This window comes from Vigna unguiculata, chromosome 9 (genome assembly GCF_037176805.1).
Source record: "Vigna unguiculata cultivar grain cowpea cultivar isolate G323 ecotype 2 chromosome 9, ASM3717680v1, whole genome shotgun sequence".
Lineage (NCBI taxonomy): Eukaryota > Viridiplantae > Streptophyta > Magnoliopsida > Fabales > Fabaceae > Vigna > Vigna unguiculata.
The window spans coordinates 26,984,168-27,000,218 of NC_140800.1; the positions used below are offsets into that span (position 1 = coordinate 26,984,168).

The following is a 16,051-nucleotide window of genomic DNA, read 5'->3' on the forward strand; positions in this document are numbered from 1 at the left end:
GAAAAGACTAGGAATAATATGAAATAAAATCTAGTTTTAAATATTAGGGCTATGAGAGGGAGAAAGGAGAGTTGGAGAAACGGGAGAAACATAGAGAGTGAAAGAGGAGGCTGCGGGAATTAAGAAACATGTAGCAAAGAGACCATTAGGTAGGGGAAGCCAACCTTGTTTTCTTATTGGTTGTATGTGCGATGATCATATAACGTGTGTGTTATAGGGGAGCAGATAATCTTGGCATGGAGTAGATTGATGAGAGGCTGGGGTGGACTCGATAGTTTTTATAATATATTTAGTTGTTTTAAATCAGATACTAAAAATTATGTAATTTTCTTTTTATCGCAAATGTTATTGGAAGTTTTTGACAAAGTGACAGTTTGAATTATGTCATTTAAATTAAATTAAAATTTTTTATTAAGTACATTTTCAATGTTAATTTCTTTTCCGCTAAACGTAAAAATTTTCTAACGTTCTGTGACATCCCAAAATTGGGGTGTTACACAGAGTACTATAAGTTGAGTTTGGGGATCCATACTGAGGGGTCAGAAATAGAACCAACCAAATCTTTAGGTCAGGCGAGGAAAGACTGAAATGTCTGTGCCACAGTATATACCTCATCTGTTGGCATAGGAACTAAAGCATTTGGTATAATAACTTCCTCTACCGTGACCTTAACCTCATCATCCACCAACTCCATACCATGAAGAATAGTGGTTGCCCCAAATATTGTTCCACGAGCCACTAGTGTCTTCCTTGTACCATGTAAAACATATAGTTCACATCGATGAGCATCGTTTGCATCATCCCCTAGTACAGTTGGAGCCGAACAACTCCCCTTTCCGCTTCTTCTACCTATTGGGGGCATAAAAGGTTCTGGTTGGGGAATTAGTTGTGGAGGGTTGCCATGACCACCAAAATGTTGCTCGAACTGACGCATAACTCTTTCAGTGATTTGTTCTGTCAAACGTTGTGTCAGTTTTTCTTCATACTCAACACTATGTGTCCATGAAGATTGACTAGAGGAGCCACGAAAATATTGGCGAATGCCGACTCTTGATCCAACAGCACACACATGCTTGGGGTGCTCAAGTCGTCCAATTGCAGTAGCAAGAATATCATGACAACCTTCTGAAATGAAAGTACCTTGGGAGCTCTGCCCAACCAAAGAGTCCTACAATATAACAAAATAAAATTAAGAGAAAATCGGTATAAAATGATATTATTGTTTAAAGTAAAGTTAACTCTTACAATTTTTTCAGAGATTTCTTGTGCAGTTTCAGAAGTGTAGGTGCCCGATGATCGTAGGTTGGCTAACTTCCACTTTTGATCATGAGATGGTGGTGAAAGAGGCGCAAGACAATCATCTTCAGAAGGTGGGGGCCTAGACTTTTCTTTTTCCTTCAATATCTTTTCTTCAAGCTTTATATACCCACCACGAGTCAATACGTGTGGGTTTTTATTTTGTTTACTTATTGTTTGGGCTTTTGTCCTCTTTTTCTATAACATATACTTCATTTTATGAATTAGTTCAACTTGTACAAAATTTCAACAAATTTTCGAATTCAAGTAAATTAACCTTCCATCCCTCAGATTTACGAGACTCAACAAACTGACGCCAAGTGTCTTGATATGGATCTTCATTCTTTTTAGATCCATAGATATACCTAGACATCAGTTTTGTCTTAAAACCACGTAAATCTTCGGCGACCGCTGACATACATTTATGTTTAAGTGTCGCCACATTTGGAATATCAAATGTCGTGTGCAATAAAGAAAATGAACATCAATAAGTGCTTTACCAATATAATAAAAATATAAATTAAAAAAATTGCATGACATAATTTACCAATATATCCTGCCATATCATGTTCCATTGAACTTCTGATACATGATCGAAACTACAAGTAATGATGGATATTCTGTCACGTGCTAGTACTCCTAAATAGCTTTTGAAGAGGTTTCCATTACAACCTGAAGCTTGACCAATGACGACGTCAATAATGACATGAGTCTTCTTACCTTTAGCTTTTCTCAACAAGAGCTTCCTCAATGTAGTGGCTCCTCTGGTGGTTCTCTTTTTGGGCACTTCATCATCCGATGATGAAGTCTAATGGTCAGCCATACATCTCTTGTTAAAAGAAAAAATACAAAAGATTAATAACAAATATTTAAAATAACAAATAACATATTATTTAACAAAACACGTAAATTTATACAAAAAATTCAGATTCATACATAAAGTTATGGATTGGTCATATGTATATTCCCTCATCATGATCTTCCCGAATTGCCTGTACATCGTCAAGTACTAGGGCATCATCAAAATTTATCGTTGTTTTAGATGGATGAGTGTCAGCAATATGAAGGTTACTCAAATTCTCTTCATTAACATCAATTTGTCTCTTGCCATGAAGAGCAACAAACCAATGTTCAATTGTAGGATCTTTTACATAAAAAACTTGAGATGGTTGTCCCACCTTTCGAAAATCAACTAGTCATACCCGATTCATCAATTTTGACACCACTCTTGTTATCAATCTACTTACATTTGAACAGTGGAATAGTGAACATAGTATAGTCAACCTCCCATATCTCTTCTATTACACCATAGTACGTCATTAACTCAATTACCATATTTTGTTCTTTAGATGTGGAAAATTGCAGCAACTCAGCTTCAAGACTCACTCCACTATTATATATTGTGCTTTTATCATCCAAAGACTTTCTGTAGAATGTGCAATTATTAATTTCATAATTTGTACAAGTTACGACATCAAATTTCAATCCATTTGCTAGCCACATCAAAGTCTCAAAAGATTGTGAATCTTTCAAAACCTCACCTTTGGACCAAGGCATGAACGTTTTGTTATGCTCCATCAACTGCAATTTTTCTTATTGTCTTGGATGTTGTTTCTTTACAATGACTTTGTATGCAAATAAGTAAGGGATCACCTCATCAGTGTTGTTCAATATGTATAGATGTGCTTGCAATTGTTCTGCGTGATCTTTGGTTACCACATTCACACCCTAGATGTTGCTACTTATAGAACAGTTGTTCAACCATGATCTAGGAGGAACTCCTATCGGATTTGCTTTTGTCATGTAATCTGAACAAAACTCAATACTTTCTTCTGCAATATACCTTTCAATTATTGAAGCTTCTGGACGATATTAATTTTTCACGAACCCTTTCAAAATCTTCATATAGCGTTCAATAGGATACATCCATCTTAAGTATACTGGCCCACAGAACTTGATTTCTCTTACCAAATGAACAAGCAAATGTACCATAACATCAAAAAAGGATGGAGGGAAAAACATCTCCAACTGACACAAGATGATAAAATCTCACTTTGAAGGTCATCTAACTTTAAAGGATTGATGACTTTACTACAAATTGAAGAGAAAAATGAACACAAACGAGTTATAGTTTGTCGAACATTTTTTGGTAAAATTCCACGAATAACCACCAATAACAATTTTTGCATTAAGACGTGACAATCATGAGACTTCAGGCCAACAAGCTTCAATCCTGCATTGACACTAAACTCTTAATATTTGAAGAGTATCCTTGTGGTACCTTGACACTCTTTAGACAAAGGCAAAAACTTAACTTTTCTTGTCTAGACATAGTGTAACATGCAGGAGGCAAATAAGTACGCTTACCAACCTCCCTTTATGCCAAGTCTTCGCGAATATTCAATTCAAGCATATCCAACTGAGCATTTACTCCATCTTTTGTCTTTTCTTGAATGTAAAGTAGTGTATCAATCAAGCTATCACACACATTCTTCTCCACATGCATTACATCTATGCAGTGTCTAACCTCTAATTTAGATCAATATGGAAGATCAAAGAATATTGATTTTTTCTTCCAAGGGCTCGTTGTAGATAATTTCTTAGGGGTTTTCCCAAATACATGATGTATTTTATTAACTTTTTCATGAATTTGAAAGCCATTCAATGGAATTGGTGCATCATCATTCTCTTGATGTCCATTAAATGCTTTTTTTAACCTTCGATAAGGATGATTCGGTTGCAAAAATCTTCGATGGTGCATATATATTGTCTTCCTTTCGTATTTCAATTGATGAGTTGTAGTGTTTTCTTCACATATAGGACAAGCTTTATGACCATTGACATTATACCTTGACAAATTACCGTAAGCTGGAAAGTCATTCATGGTGCAAATAACATTGCACGCATCATGAAAGTCTTAGAAGCAAAAGCATCAAATGTTTTAACCCCATAAGCCCACAACACCTTCAAGTCTTCAATTAGTGGACTTAGATAAACATTTATGTCATTTCCAGACTGTCTTGAACCGAATATCATCACAGACAACATCATGTACTTTCTCTTCATGCAAAGTCCAGGAGACAAGTTGTAAATAAATAATATAACGGGCCAGCAACTGTGGTTGGTACTTAAATTACCAAATAGATTCATTCCATCAATAGCTAAACCAAAGCGAATATTTCTACATTCTTCACCGAATTGGAGGAACTCATGATCAATATTTTTCCATTGCATTGAATCAACTGGATGACGAAACAAATTGTCACATCTTCTTTCATCTGCATGCCCTCGAGGATTTTTGCGTCTTTTGGATTCCCAAACAAACGCTTAAGTCTAGGTACGATTGGAAGGTACCAGACTACTTTCAAAGTGGGCCCATCTATTTCTAACCCACCTTTATCTTCACTATTGATTTTCTGCTTGTATTGTGATAAGCCACACTTCAAACACTTTTTCAATCCTTCAAATTCTTTCCTATAGAGTATGCAATCATTAGGACATGCATGTATCCGTTTATACTTCATTTCCATATGGAAGCATTTCATTCAATAATACCAACAATTATGTTAAACTCTTATCGATCCAACCATTAATCGCCTTCAAATTCATCAATCTTAAACACCGCTGACAACCTTGTGAACTTATTTGAACTAACATACAACGGAGTATCTGAATCAGTCGACATTGTCTCATACACATGCGCTTGGGCAAAAGCTTCACATCACGGATCATGTCCTCTAATTTGTCTTCTTCACATTGATCTTCCACGATGAAATCCACAACATTTTCAGTTCGGGAGACAATTGGGAAGTCTATTAATTCGTCGTGCCATGTCTATATTGTATAACTTGGAAGAAAACCATTGCAGATAAGATGTTCCCTAATTGCGATTGGATTCAACTTTCTTGCGTTCAAACAATTCATAGAAGGACGTCTAAAATTCACTTCATCATCACTTCTACCTTGATGGCGTTGCGCAAATTGTATAAATTCTTCTACTCCTTTCTCACACTCAACACTGATGCGTGGTGAGTAAATCCAGTCTCGATCCATACGTTTATATACTGAAATTGTGTGAACAATTTCAGTAATTTTTAAATGAATGATCACCTCGCTTTTGCATTTAAGGTGTGACCCTATCCCATTCAAGAAGATTCTCTTCTTCTAGTTTATTGGTACATATTAATTTTAAAACACATATCTAAAATTTCACGAAATTTCACCAGCATTTCGCATTGGTCTTCAAGTTACAGGAAATGAAAGTGATTATTAACCACAATCAAATATGCACCCAAAGATCAATACAAAACACAATTGACAAATATTCATGAATATTGAGATATGTATATTAAAATAGACATATGCACTAATAAACTATTAAAAAATGATTAATCTTCTTAAACTGTCCAACCGGACAATTCAAGATTGAATACATTTAAATTATTTATATTGTCTCCTTTTAAAAAAATACATCTTATTTCAATAAAAACAACTTGGAGACAATAAATAATTTTCGTATTCAATCTCTAACGGGAAACTAAGGCTAACTCCATGCAATAACAATCTCAAATCAAACAAAATAAATCAATTTATTTAAGCATATATAATTAAGTAAACATACAACAACATACATTTATTTTAGCATGTAACTAAATCAATTTATGTAACATACAAAAAATAAATAATATACTCAAAACTAACTTATGAAATTTGGAAAAGCAAGCAAAATTGATAATTTTTCATATACCATAGTTTTGCATAATTTCAAAAAGCAAAGAAAGTATATTGCATAGTTCATTATCATCAATCCCATCTATAAAAGCAAAGTATTTTCCATCATCAACAATCTCATCTTTACAAGCTTCAAAAAATTGACAAACTTAATTTCTATCAAAATACAAACCCACTTTCTATCATAAATCATCAGAAACTCAAATTCAACTATGAAAACTCAACAACATAAAAAAAAACGCAAAAAAAAAGTGATAGAGCTAAATCAAAAACGAAAAAAAAACATATAAATGAACCGTACAAAGGGGCGAGATTCACACCGGCAATGGAGGAGCAACAAGAATGGGCAATTTGATGGCCAACCGGTGCAGTAGAGGGGCAAAAACAGTGGTGGCACGACTTGGGATTTTCTGAACTAGCGGCTACTTTTCTTTTTCGAATGGAGAAGACACATGAACAATGCTGCGATTTGGGATTTTTCAACCTAACTAGCTTTACTGCCTTGGTTGATTCGAAACCGAGGCATAAACGTGAATAGGCCTCGGTTCAAAGCATAACCGAGGCAAATTCTACGCAAAATTACAAAAAACAGGCACGTGGAAAAATTCTGCCAATTGTATGCCTCGGGTGAAAAGGCTCGCTACAGTAACACTTATATGCCTCGGTTCAGTGGGACTCGAGGCATAAAACTACCTCATTATTTTTGAATTTTAAAAAAGCGGGAATATTACCTCGCTACAGTAACACTTATATGCCTTAGTTGTTTAGTAAAGCGAGGCATAAAAGTTGTTTTAAATCACAAAAATGTCGTCGCGTCTCTATCTACCTCGTTTGCGAGAGAACTGAGGCATATATGGCGCTGTCTAAACATGAAATTGCACTAGTGTATAAATCTTTTTAAAGATATAAATTATTTCCAATGTTTGTGACTTGAATATATGAATCATTTTGTGACTTGTAGTTCTCTTTATTAGATATCTTGAAAATGGAATCATTGTTAGTTGTCTTGGTAGGATAAAACTCAATTTTCACCAGGTCTCTTTTTTGTGAGAAGTGGAGTTCCAATATGCTAGGACAACTCTCTTTGCTTGTCACAAAGAGTGAATATGGCATTGCATCAATAAGACTTCCATATAACAGAACATGAATCTACATTTCACTTAGAAATACAATAATAATATTTACCTCCAAAAGTGTGGTATGTTTACTATCACTACACTTTCTCCCTACAAGTTTTTAGAGATCACCATATTCAATCATTTGTGAAATTTCAACTATTTTAACTTTCAAGTCACGACTTCTAACTTTATAGATGAATAACTAAATCTTACGATAATCTCAGATAACATACTTGCAAAATTTAGATGGCATAAAATAACGACAAAAGTAAAATAAGAAAAGAAAGAAAATCCCAAATAATGTACTTGCAACATCATATCATGATTGCACTGACCCATTTTTCATTCAACTACAATTTGAAAAACTTAAAAAATCATGAAACATAGCAACTTACTAAATAATTTAAAATATAATAACAGAGCAAATAAAATAATTTTAAAACTCAAATAGCTTTTAAACCAAAATAAACTTTTTAGAAAGAGGAATCGATCATATTAGATTTACATCAAAATGTAAGCTATCATTTAGAGTTTCATGATATAAGCTCAAAATGTAATACCCCAATTTAGGATGTCATCAAAAGTTAAAAATCATACACATTTGGCGAAAAACAATTATTGTCAACTTCATACGTAAACAAAGGTTTATTTTTAATCTTAAAGGAGTATGTCGAAATAATAATTGTCCAAAAATTTTCAAATAATAACATCAAATAAAATCACATGGTCTTTAGCATTTGTTTAAAAACAAAAATTTAACAAAAGAAAACCCTGAGTTCATCCCATCCTTGCATCAATCTACTACATGCCAGAACGACCTGTATTATCACCTACTCTTGTATAACACATACGCCATACGATCATCGCATACACAATAAATAAACAAACATGGATGAACTTACCATAGACAAATACTATATAAAAATATTTAACTAAACAAGGTAATACAAGATTATTAAACATCACATTAGACCAAGAATATACCCAAGCATGATAATCTGCACCGCACACTATGGCTTTCTTGTCACTTTATCCCTACCACATGATTTGGTTTCCTAAACCAAATGGTTTGAGTTGTCCTACCCTCCAAAACAGGCCTATCTCCGCTGCTCCTCAAGGACTTACGAGTAACAACTTCAGTGAATCCCACATCAAGCACTATACTCAACAACAAGCCAAAACTAAGCGAAAACTAAGGCCAAAATTAATTGATTGATTTAAGTTATTATTTTAGTTAATTATGAGATGTGATATATATATATATATATATATATATATATATATATATATATATATATATATATATATATATATAGGTGTTTATAAATTTTGGTGCAAATATTATAATGTGAAAGCTTATAGCTTATTGGTTGTTGTGGGTGTTTAATGTGTTATTTGGTGGGTGAATAAGGTTATTTTATTTAATTATGAAATGTGATATATATATATATATATATATATATATATATATAGGTGTTTATAAATTTTGGTGCAAATATTATAATGTGAAAGCTTATAGCTTATTGGTTGTTGTGGGTGTTTAATGTGTTATTTGGTGGGTGAATAAGGTATTATGTTATGATCATGAGGTATGATATTCATGTGTGTACATATGTGATGGGACAATATGAATTTTTTGATAACTGTAAACCCATGATGGTTCTTTTACCTAGATGGCTTTGGTGAGTCAGGGTAAAAGAATTTCTTTCGGCCATAAGTCTTTGACATGAGCTTAGCAAGAGTTCTCTTACAAGGTTTTGGTGAGCAGGTAAGAGTTGGCTCTTGTAAGTCTATGAAAAGCGAGAGAAAGACCCTTTCCAAGAGGTGTTGTTGCGTTGGAAATGTAGAGTGGTTGATTATAAGAAAATGACATACCGTTGGATACTATTCGGTGGAAATATGTGGATTATTGCATGTTTTGGTTTAAGGACATGTTTTGAGTTGTTATCTTTGTTGAGTTATGCTTATGTTAGGGTCATGCGAGGAGAGTTTTGTTTAATGTGAGTAATATAATGTTATATAATTATTTTAGTGGTTGTTTTGTTTTGATAAATTTAATGATAATATGGATTATATATATATATTTTTTTTTTCTTTCTTTAGTTGATTTGCGGTTTATAATTTTTTTTAAAAATATTGTGAAAATACATTAGGTATAAAGCTATGAGTGAAAGAATTTGGAAAGAAAAGAAAAGTTTTATGTGGGATTATATTTTTTTTAATGAATAATATTTTACTTAGGTTAATTCATGGATGGTTTTTTTTCTTGGGTAAGGATATTTTTTTAGAAATATGAGGTGTTGATTTTAAATTGATGGTGAATGTTTCATTTGTGTAAATTTATTTGGTGTGAGATTTTTATTTCGTGATGTAAGTGCACAAATGTTTTAAATATTCATGATGTTTAATTTTTTTCCTGTATAGACATTTTTAGGATGAAAATTTTTGAAGTTGGGGATAGTGTAAGACCTGGGAAAATCTATAACAATATATAAAGAGGATTCACTCTTTTGAGTCCATATTTCATTTTTCAATTTTACCCTTAATTATTATTTTAAAAATTAATTATTTCATAAATATATTACCTTTAACTGTTATTCTAAAAACCTCTTTTGTCTTTTAACAATTATGTTATAAATTAATTATATATTCCATATGTAAATATTATTAATCTTAAATCAACTTTCTATGAAAACTAAAAAATGCGAACACTGTGTTTTTGTTAATTTAGAATAAAGAGAAACTCATGAAAAAATTAATTGCTTGATTTAAGATGTTATTTTATTTAATTATGAAATGTGATATATACAGGTGTTTATAAATTTTGGTGCAAATATTATAATGTGATAGCTTATAGTTTATTGGTTGATATAATTATTTAGTGTGTAAGTGCATGCGTTCGAACCTTGGCTTTAACTCCCAGGTTACTCCCTGTCGTGTCCAAGTTAGGTGGCTTTATTTTTTTAATTTAATATTATTTTAAAAAGCAATTACTGTAGTAGTAAAAATGACCGTGGCAGTTTAATTTTTTGGAAGTGCATTGCAGTTTCTCACACCTTCAAAGTTTGGACTTTTTTTGCTCCCGCTTCTTCGTTTTTGCAGTTCTCTTTCTCTTTTTCTTTCTCCTTCTATTATGAGGTTTGTGTTCGTGCATTGTGAGTGAAGTGAATTTAAAGCAAAGGAAATGGAAAGTAGTTGTTTGTGGTGAGAAGAAGAAATAACAGAGGAACATAGGTGAGTGTGGTGAGAAGAAGGAATGACAGAGGAACACAAGGTTTATCAACCATAAAAAAGCAAAGGTTTCTATGGGCATTTGGTAGTGTTATGGGGTTTTTCATCTTCACTATTGAAGTAAGAAAATTGAAGAGGTAGAAAAGGTTAGGGAGAAGAGTATTGTTTTTGGTGTTGGGGTTATGGAGAAGAGTTGGAGGAGGTTGTTGTGTTTATGGCAGTGAACTTATTTTGTGCACTTTCCTATGAATGCATCCCTCTATCATTCAAAACAACTAAAGTGGATAATGTAAGTCCACATGTGAAATAACAAATCACCTTATTGCACTACAACAATTACCTGATGACCATTGTACAATTAAGTGGTGACCACCCTATCACTTTTCGTACAGGATCACAACCTGATATCACCCATAGGTCAAAAAAATTGTTTTACCTCCTTAAGACAATTAGACCATGCTAATTCATTATTTTTTAAGGTTAATTAAAATTATGGTGGTTGAATCTAGATTAATTGGTAAAAAATAACCCACATCACATAACCTTATTTCACTAAAACTATTACGTGATGACCATTGATGATTTAAGTGGTGACCAGCCAATCACTTTGTGTATAGATCACAACTTGAGATCACCCATAGGTGCGAAAAAATTGTTCACCTCCTTCACACATTTAAACCATGCTAATTCACTATTTTGAAGGTTAATTATGATTGTGGTGGTTGAATTTAGGCTAACTGGTCAAAAATAACCTACATTACATCTCCTTCTTTCACTAGAACTATTACCTAATGACCAATGACCATTTAAGTGATGACCATCATATAACTTTTTGTACGTATCAAAACCTAAGATCACCCATAGGTGGGAAAATTTTGTTCACCTACTTTAGAGAATTAAGCCATGTTAATTTACTATTATGAAGGTTAATTATAATTGTGGTGGTTGAATCTAGGTTAACTTGTCCAAAATAACTAAGATCACATCACCTTATTTCACTGGGACTATTATGTGATGACCATTGACCATTTAAGTGGTGACAAGCCTATAACCTTTTGTACATGATCACAACCTGAAATCCCCCACAGGTCAGAAAAATTGTTTCACCTCCTTTATAGAATTAGATCGTGCTAATTCACTATTTTGAAGGTTAATTATATTTGTGATGGTTGAATTTGGGCTAACTAGTCAAAAATAACACATCACATCTCCTTATTTCATTGGAACTATTACCTGAAGACCACTAACCATTTAAGTGATGACCATCTTATAACGTTTTGTATAGATCACAACTTGAGATTACCCATAGGTGGGAAAATTTTGTTCACCTACTTCAAAGAATTAAACCATGCTAATTTATTATTATGAAGGTTAATTAAAATTGTGGTGGTTGAATCTAGGCTACTTTGAAACACGATGAAAATTGGTCTTCTCCCTCACCCTCAATTGGATTTAATTTCAAGTTGAGGTTGACGAACATGGACGTGGTTGACGAACATTATATTACTCACATTTATTTTTGATCCATTGTCATGGTTATATCTCTTTAATTTTGTGTGGGCTATTTACTACGACGGGGGCATGTTAAACGTGTTAAGTGGTCTATTAACTCAATTTCATGCTTTACTATTGTTGTGCTACTTTTCCTACTATAGTACATATTTGTTTTATAGGTGCAAGTATGTGCATATTTCATTCTTTTACTTTACGTAACTTAATGTTGTCCCATATTTTGAATAGTGGTGTAACTACGAATTTGATTAACATTTGGAATTCTATATGTGTTGGTGGTTGAGAGGGACTCACAGGTGGCATATGAATTTGATTATCGTTATAAAACTTTATTTTCCAAGCATGATGTGGTGGTGTGTATTTTGTTGACAATTGCTAAATCTCATGTGTTGCATGTTGGAAATGTGGTTGTGATTACTATGTTTAGTTATTTTACTTTGATGTGACATTGAGTGTTATTTGCATGTCTTATTTGGCTAAATTTTGTTTATATATCATTCTTTATGGTTAGTTCACCCCTATTTGTTTGATGTATGTTTGTTATGTGTTTATACGATGATCGTATAGCGTGTGTGTTATACAAAAGCAGTTGATAATATTAGTGTGTCTGATACGGTGTAGATTGATGAGAGAATGAGATGAACTTGGAGTTTTCGTTCATTAAGTTTTATTGTGAATAAATATCAAAGGCAATGTAATTTATTTTAGGTCAATGTTGTTATTTGAAAACTTCTTGGAAATTTTTTTTTGACTTACGCATTTAAAAATAATATTAAAGTTTTATCTCCGTTGTTTTTCCACGAAGCGTATGTTTTATAACTACTCGTGACATCCTAAATCGGGGTGTTACACGAAAGGGTATAACACTCGAACTCATCATCTTCCATTGTCTCACACAGGCGAAGAAGACCCTTTTCCACTACCTCGCACATGTGAAAGAGTCATCTCAGGATTTCTAGGTACTATGAAAAACCTCACAACAACTTATGCCTCAGGATCGCTCCCACAACAGAATTTAAATCTATAAGACATCCTGGCCCTCGTGGGAAAACTAAGATAATTGCACTAAACAACAATTCCTTTCTCCTTTATTAGATTAGGTTCAACCAACACGCATCATGCCCATCCATTAACCCCTCCCCACGTCATAAGCACGAGAACCCAACTCCCATGGATAGAACAATTGACAGAATAATGCATGCATCCTTTTAGTAGGTATCCCAAGTTAGAAATACTAGACCAACGTGGGTACTAACATGACTATTAAAGCCCGCATGTTCTGCTACTACAATCCCTTATACTTCACGGGTTCTACACCTTTAGACCCAAAGCAATGTACCCAAGTTACGTTCACATGTTGCCTCGTGCATACCATTATTCTCACCAAAAGAAATAAGACTTAGCGTTGAATGAAAAGGTGAGAGCACCTACAAATCCTTGAACTCATGGAAACAAAGGACCTGGTGCAAAAGAATACGTATCATGCAAAAATTGAAATAAAATCGTCCATGCATGGCTATCCCATCACTATTAAAAGTTGTTTTAAATACAAAAAAAAAAACTAAAGGACACCCTATGTCTACACCACAAATGAGAAGGGAAAAAAAATAGGTTCACATGCAACCCATGGATCCCTCCCTAAGCATCAAAAAAAGATATAAAATTATAAATTTAAGTCAAAAGTTGCATGTAAACCGTGGATTTCTTTCCCAAGAATCACAACAAGATAAAAAAAATACCTAACTATCGTGGGTCCCAACACTAAGGGTCTCAGTTTCCCTACCTATGCACAAAAGAGGGGATTGGGATGTATAAATTTTGGTTTTTTTCCACAATAGGCAAATCTGCCTCTTTTATTCCAAAAATAGGCAAATTTTAAAAAAATTATGAAAGTAGGCAAATCGTGCAACCCCACATGTTTTTGTATGAAGAAATTGTGCACCCCCATGAAGAAATCGTGCACCCTCATGACGTTGTCGGCCAAATGAAGAAATTGTGTGGGGGCACATGTTTTTGGACCTGAAATCGTGTTGGGAGAACATGTTTTTGCTTTGTAATCAATTACAATGTGTTGTAATCGATTACTAATGTGTATTTTATGATTCTAGGTTTCTGTAATCAGTTACACGTTTGTGTGTTGTTGAATTTTGGCATGTCGTGTTGGTTTTGGTGAGTTTACTCCCATCACCATTGGTTCATGAGGTTTTATGGTGGCCGTGGGTATGATTCCATGTTGCGGGAGGCATTATGCATTAATGAGTTGTGTGGTGCAACTTTAATTGTCTTCATTAGCCTACCTTTTCACCATTTTGGGGACTTACGAAAGACCCTTGATCCACATTTGTGGTGCAACTTGTGCACTAATATTTTAGACATTATATATCAGACTCTAAGTTCATGGTGTTTCTTTCCCTAGTCAAAAACACTTTAAGCTTGTATTTGACTTTTATTATACTTTTATAGAAGAGTGTTGTGAGTTTTGAGTTAAATTCTTGTTTTGAAGATTGTGGGCATACTCTAGGTCAAAGGGCATGAGAATGGTAGACTATGTGTTGTACAAATTTTCACATAGTGTTATTCTCTAGTTATCTTTAAAGAAAGATCATGGTTTTTCTTCGTGAGTTTCCACATTATATTCTTGTGTTCCTTGTGTTTATCTTATTTCTTTGTTAGTAAGGTGATTTTCAAAGGTAAAGAGGGTTATGTTCTTCATTGATAATGTATTTTTCCCTACTATATATATATATATATATATATATATATATATATATATATATATATATATATGTGTGTGTGTGTGTGTGTGTGTGTGTGTGTGTGTTTGTGTGTGTATGTGTGTGTGTGTGAACTAAAAATAATAACTATACCTGATTTGATTTGGTTTAATTTGAACACAAAAATAAATTTGAACCAAACTAAATCAATTTTTGTTTTTTGCTTTGAATCAATTTTACAATTATTTTTTTTTTTATTAAAACTCACGTTTCAAGGTGTAATTTTATTTAAAAAATATAGTTATTTAAGATAATAAAAAAAACCAAACTTATCTATAAGTATGATTTATTTCATTTTGAAATTGTGTTTGTATGCATGATTATTTACTTTAAAACTTTTCTATTGACGTTTGCACTCATTCTCGGTTTCTTTCTGCTAACGTTCTCATTCATCCTCGGCTTTTTTTCCATTATCGTTCACGTTCAGCCTTTATCGTTGTGTGATCCTTCTCTGAAGGTTTTCGCACCGTCTCAGTCTCCCACCTCAACTCCTTGATGTTTTGTATGATTTATTGTGGGATCAATTTTTACCCGACCTCACGATGTACGCCAATTGTTCTGATAAAAAACTAAAAAACAAAAATATAAATGAACTCTCTTCACTCAAAGCTAATGATTACCTTAAGCCAAAATAATTATGTCCCTTGATTGTGGGATTTAACATTTTATTTATGAGTAAATAAGTTACAAATCGTTAATATCAAGGGTGCACCATTGAATTGATAAGGGGGAGCCACGACTCCACCAATGTTTTTATTTATTTTATTTTCTATCTATTTTTTAAATTTAAAAAAAAATTATATATTATTACTTTATTTATATTAATTTAGTTTTAAAAATCTGTTTTAAAAATTAGAAACCATGTTTTCCCTCTCTATTATAATTTCTTTGAATTCTTTATTTGGTTTCTCTCTCTTCTGTGCCTCCATCTCTTTGTCTCCTTTTATTTCTGTCTCAATTTTCACCATCAATTTCTTATTACTTTAAAAATCAAATTGCACCACGACGAAATTGCGGAGTTAAGGAACATTTTGAACAGAACAATTTCTTCTTTTGAGTAAGTTCATTATTTACCTTTTTTTTGGAGCAATATGTTTTCCTCTTATTTGTGGCTTTTCTACACTCTAAGCATATCTCTATCTTTTAGAGATCATTAAATCATGCTCTAATTGTTCATCAAACTCTTCTTTGTGTAGATAGAGTTATTTTAGGTTTTGAAGTTGTGTAAGAGAAGAGTAAGATTAGGAATCTACTCTAAGGTAAGGGAAGCTAATCATTTAAAAGTTATTAGTTTTCTTAAAATATTGAGTCTTAGTTTTAAGATTTAATTTGGGGTATTCATAATTTTATCTTTTCCTAAATAGGTGAGATGTGACAAAGAATTGAATT

General features: G+C 32.9%; 1 protein-coding gene across 1 annotated transcript; it reads right to left on the minus strand.

Annotated features, from left to right (window-relative positions):
* Window positions 1-568: 568 nt before the first annotated feature.
* LOC146883831 (uncharacterized) lies at window positions 569-2,616 on the minus strand. The gene is made up of 6 exons (XM_085666732.1): window positions 2,544-2,616; window positions 2,289-2,440; window positions 1,842-2,104; window positions 1,574-1,757; window positions 1,246-1,494; window positions 569-1,168 (listed from the first exon to the last, which is right to left on the minus strand). Exons 1-6 carry the CDS (start codon window positions 2,614-2,616, stop codon window positions 569-571), a joined length of 1,521 nt encoding a protein of 506 aa, XP_085522858.1.
* Window positions 2,617-16,051: the final 13,435 nt, after the last annotated feature.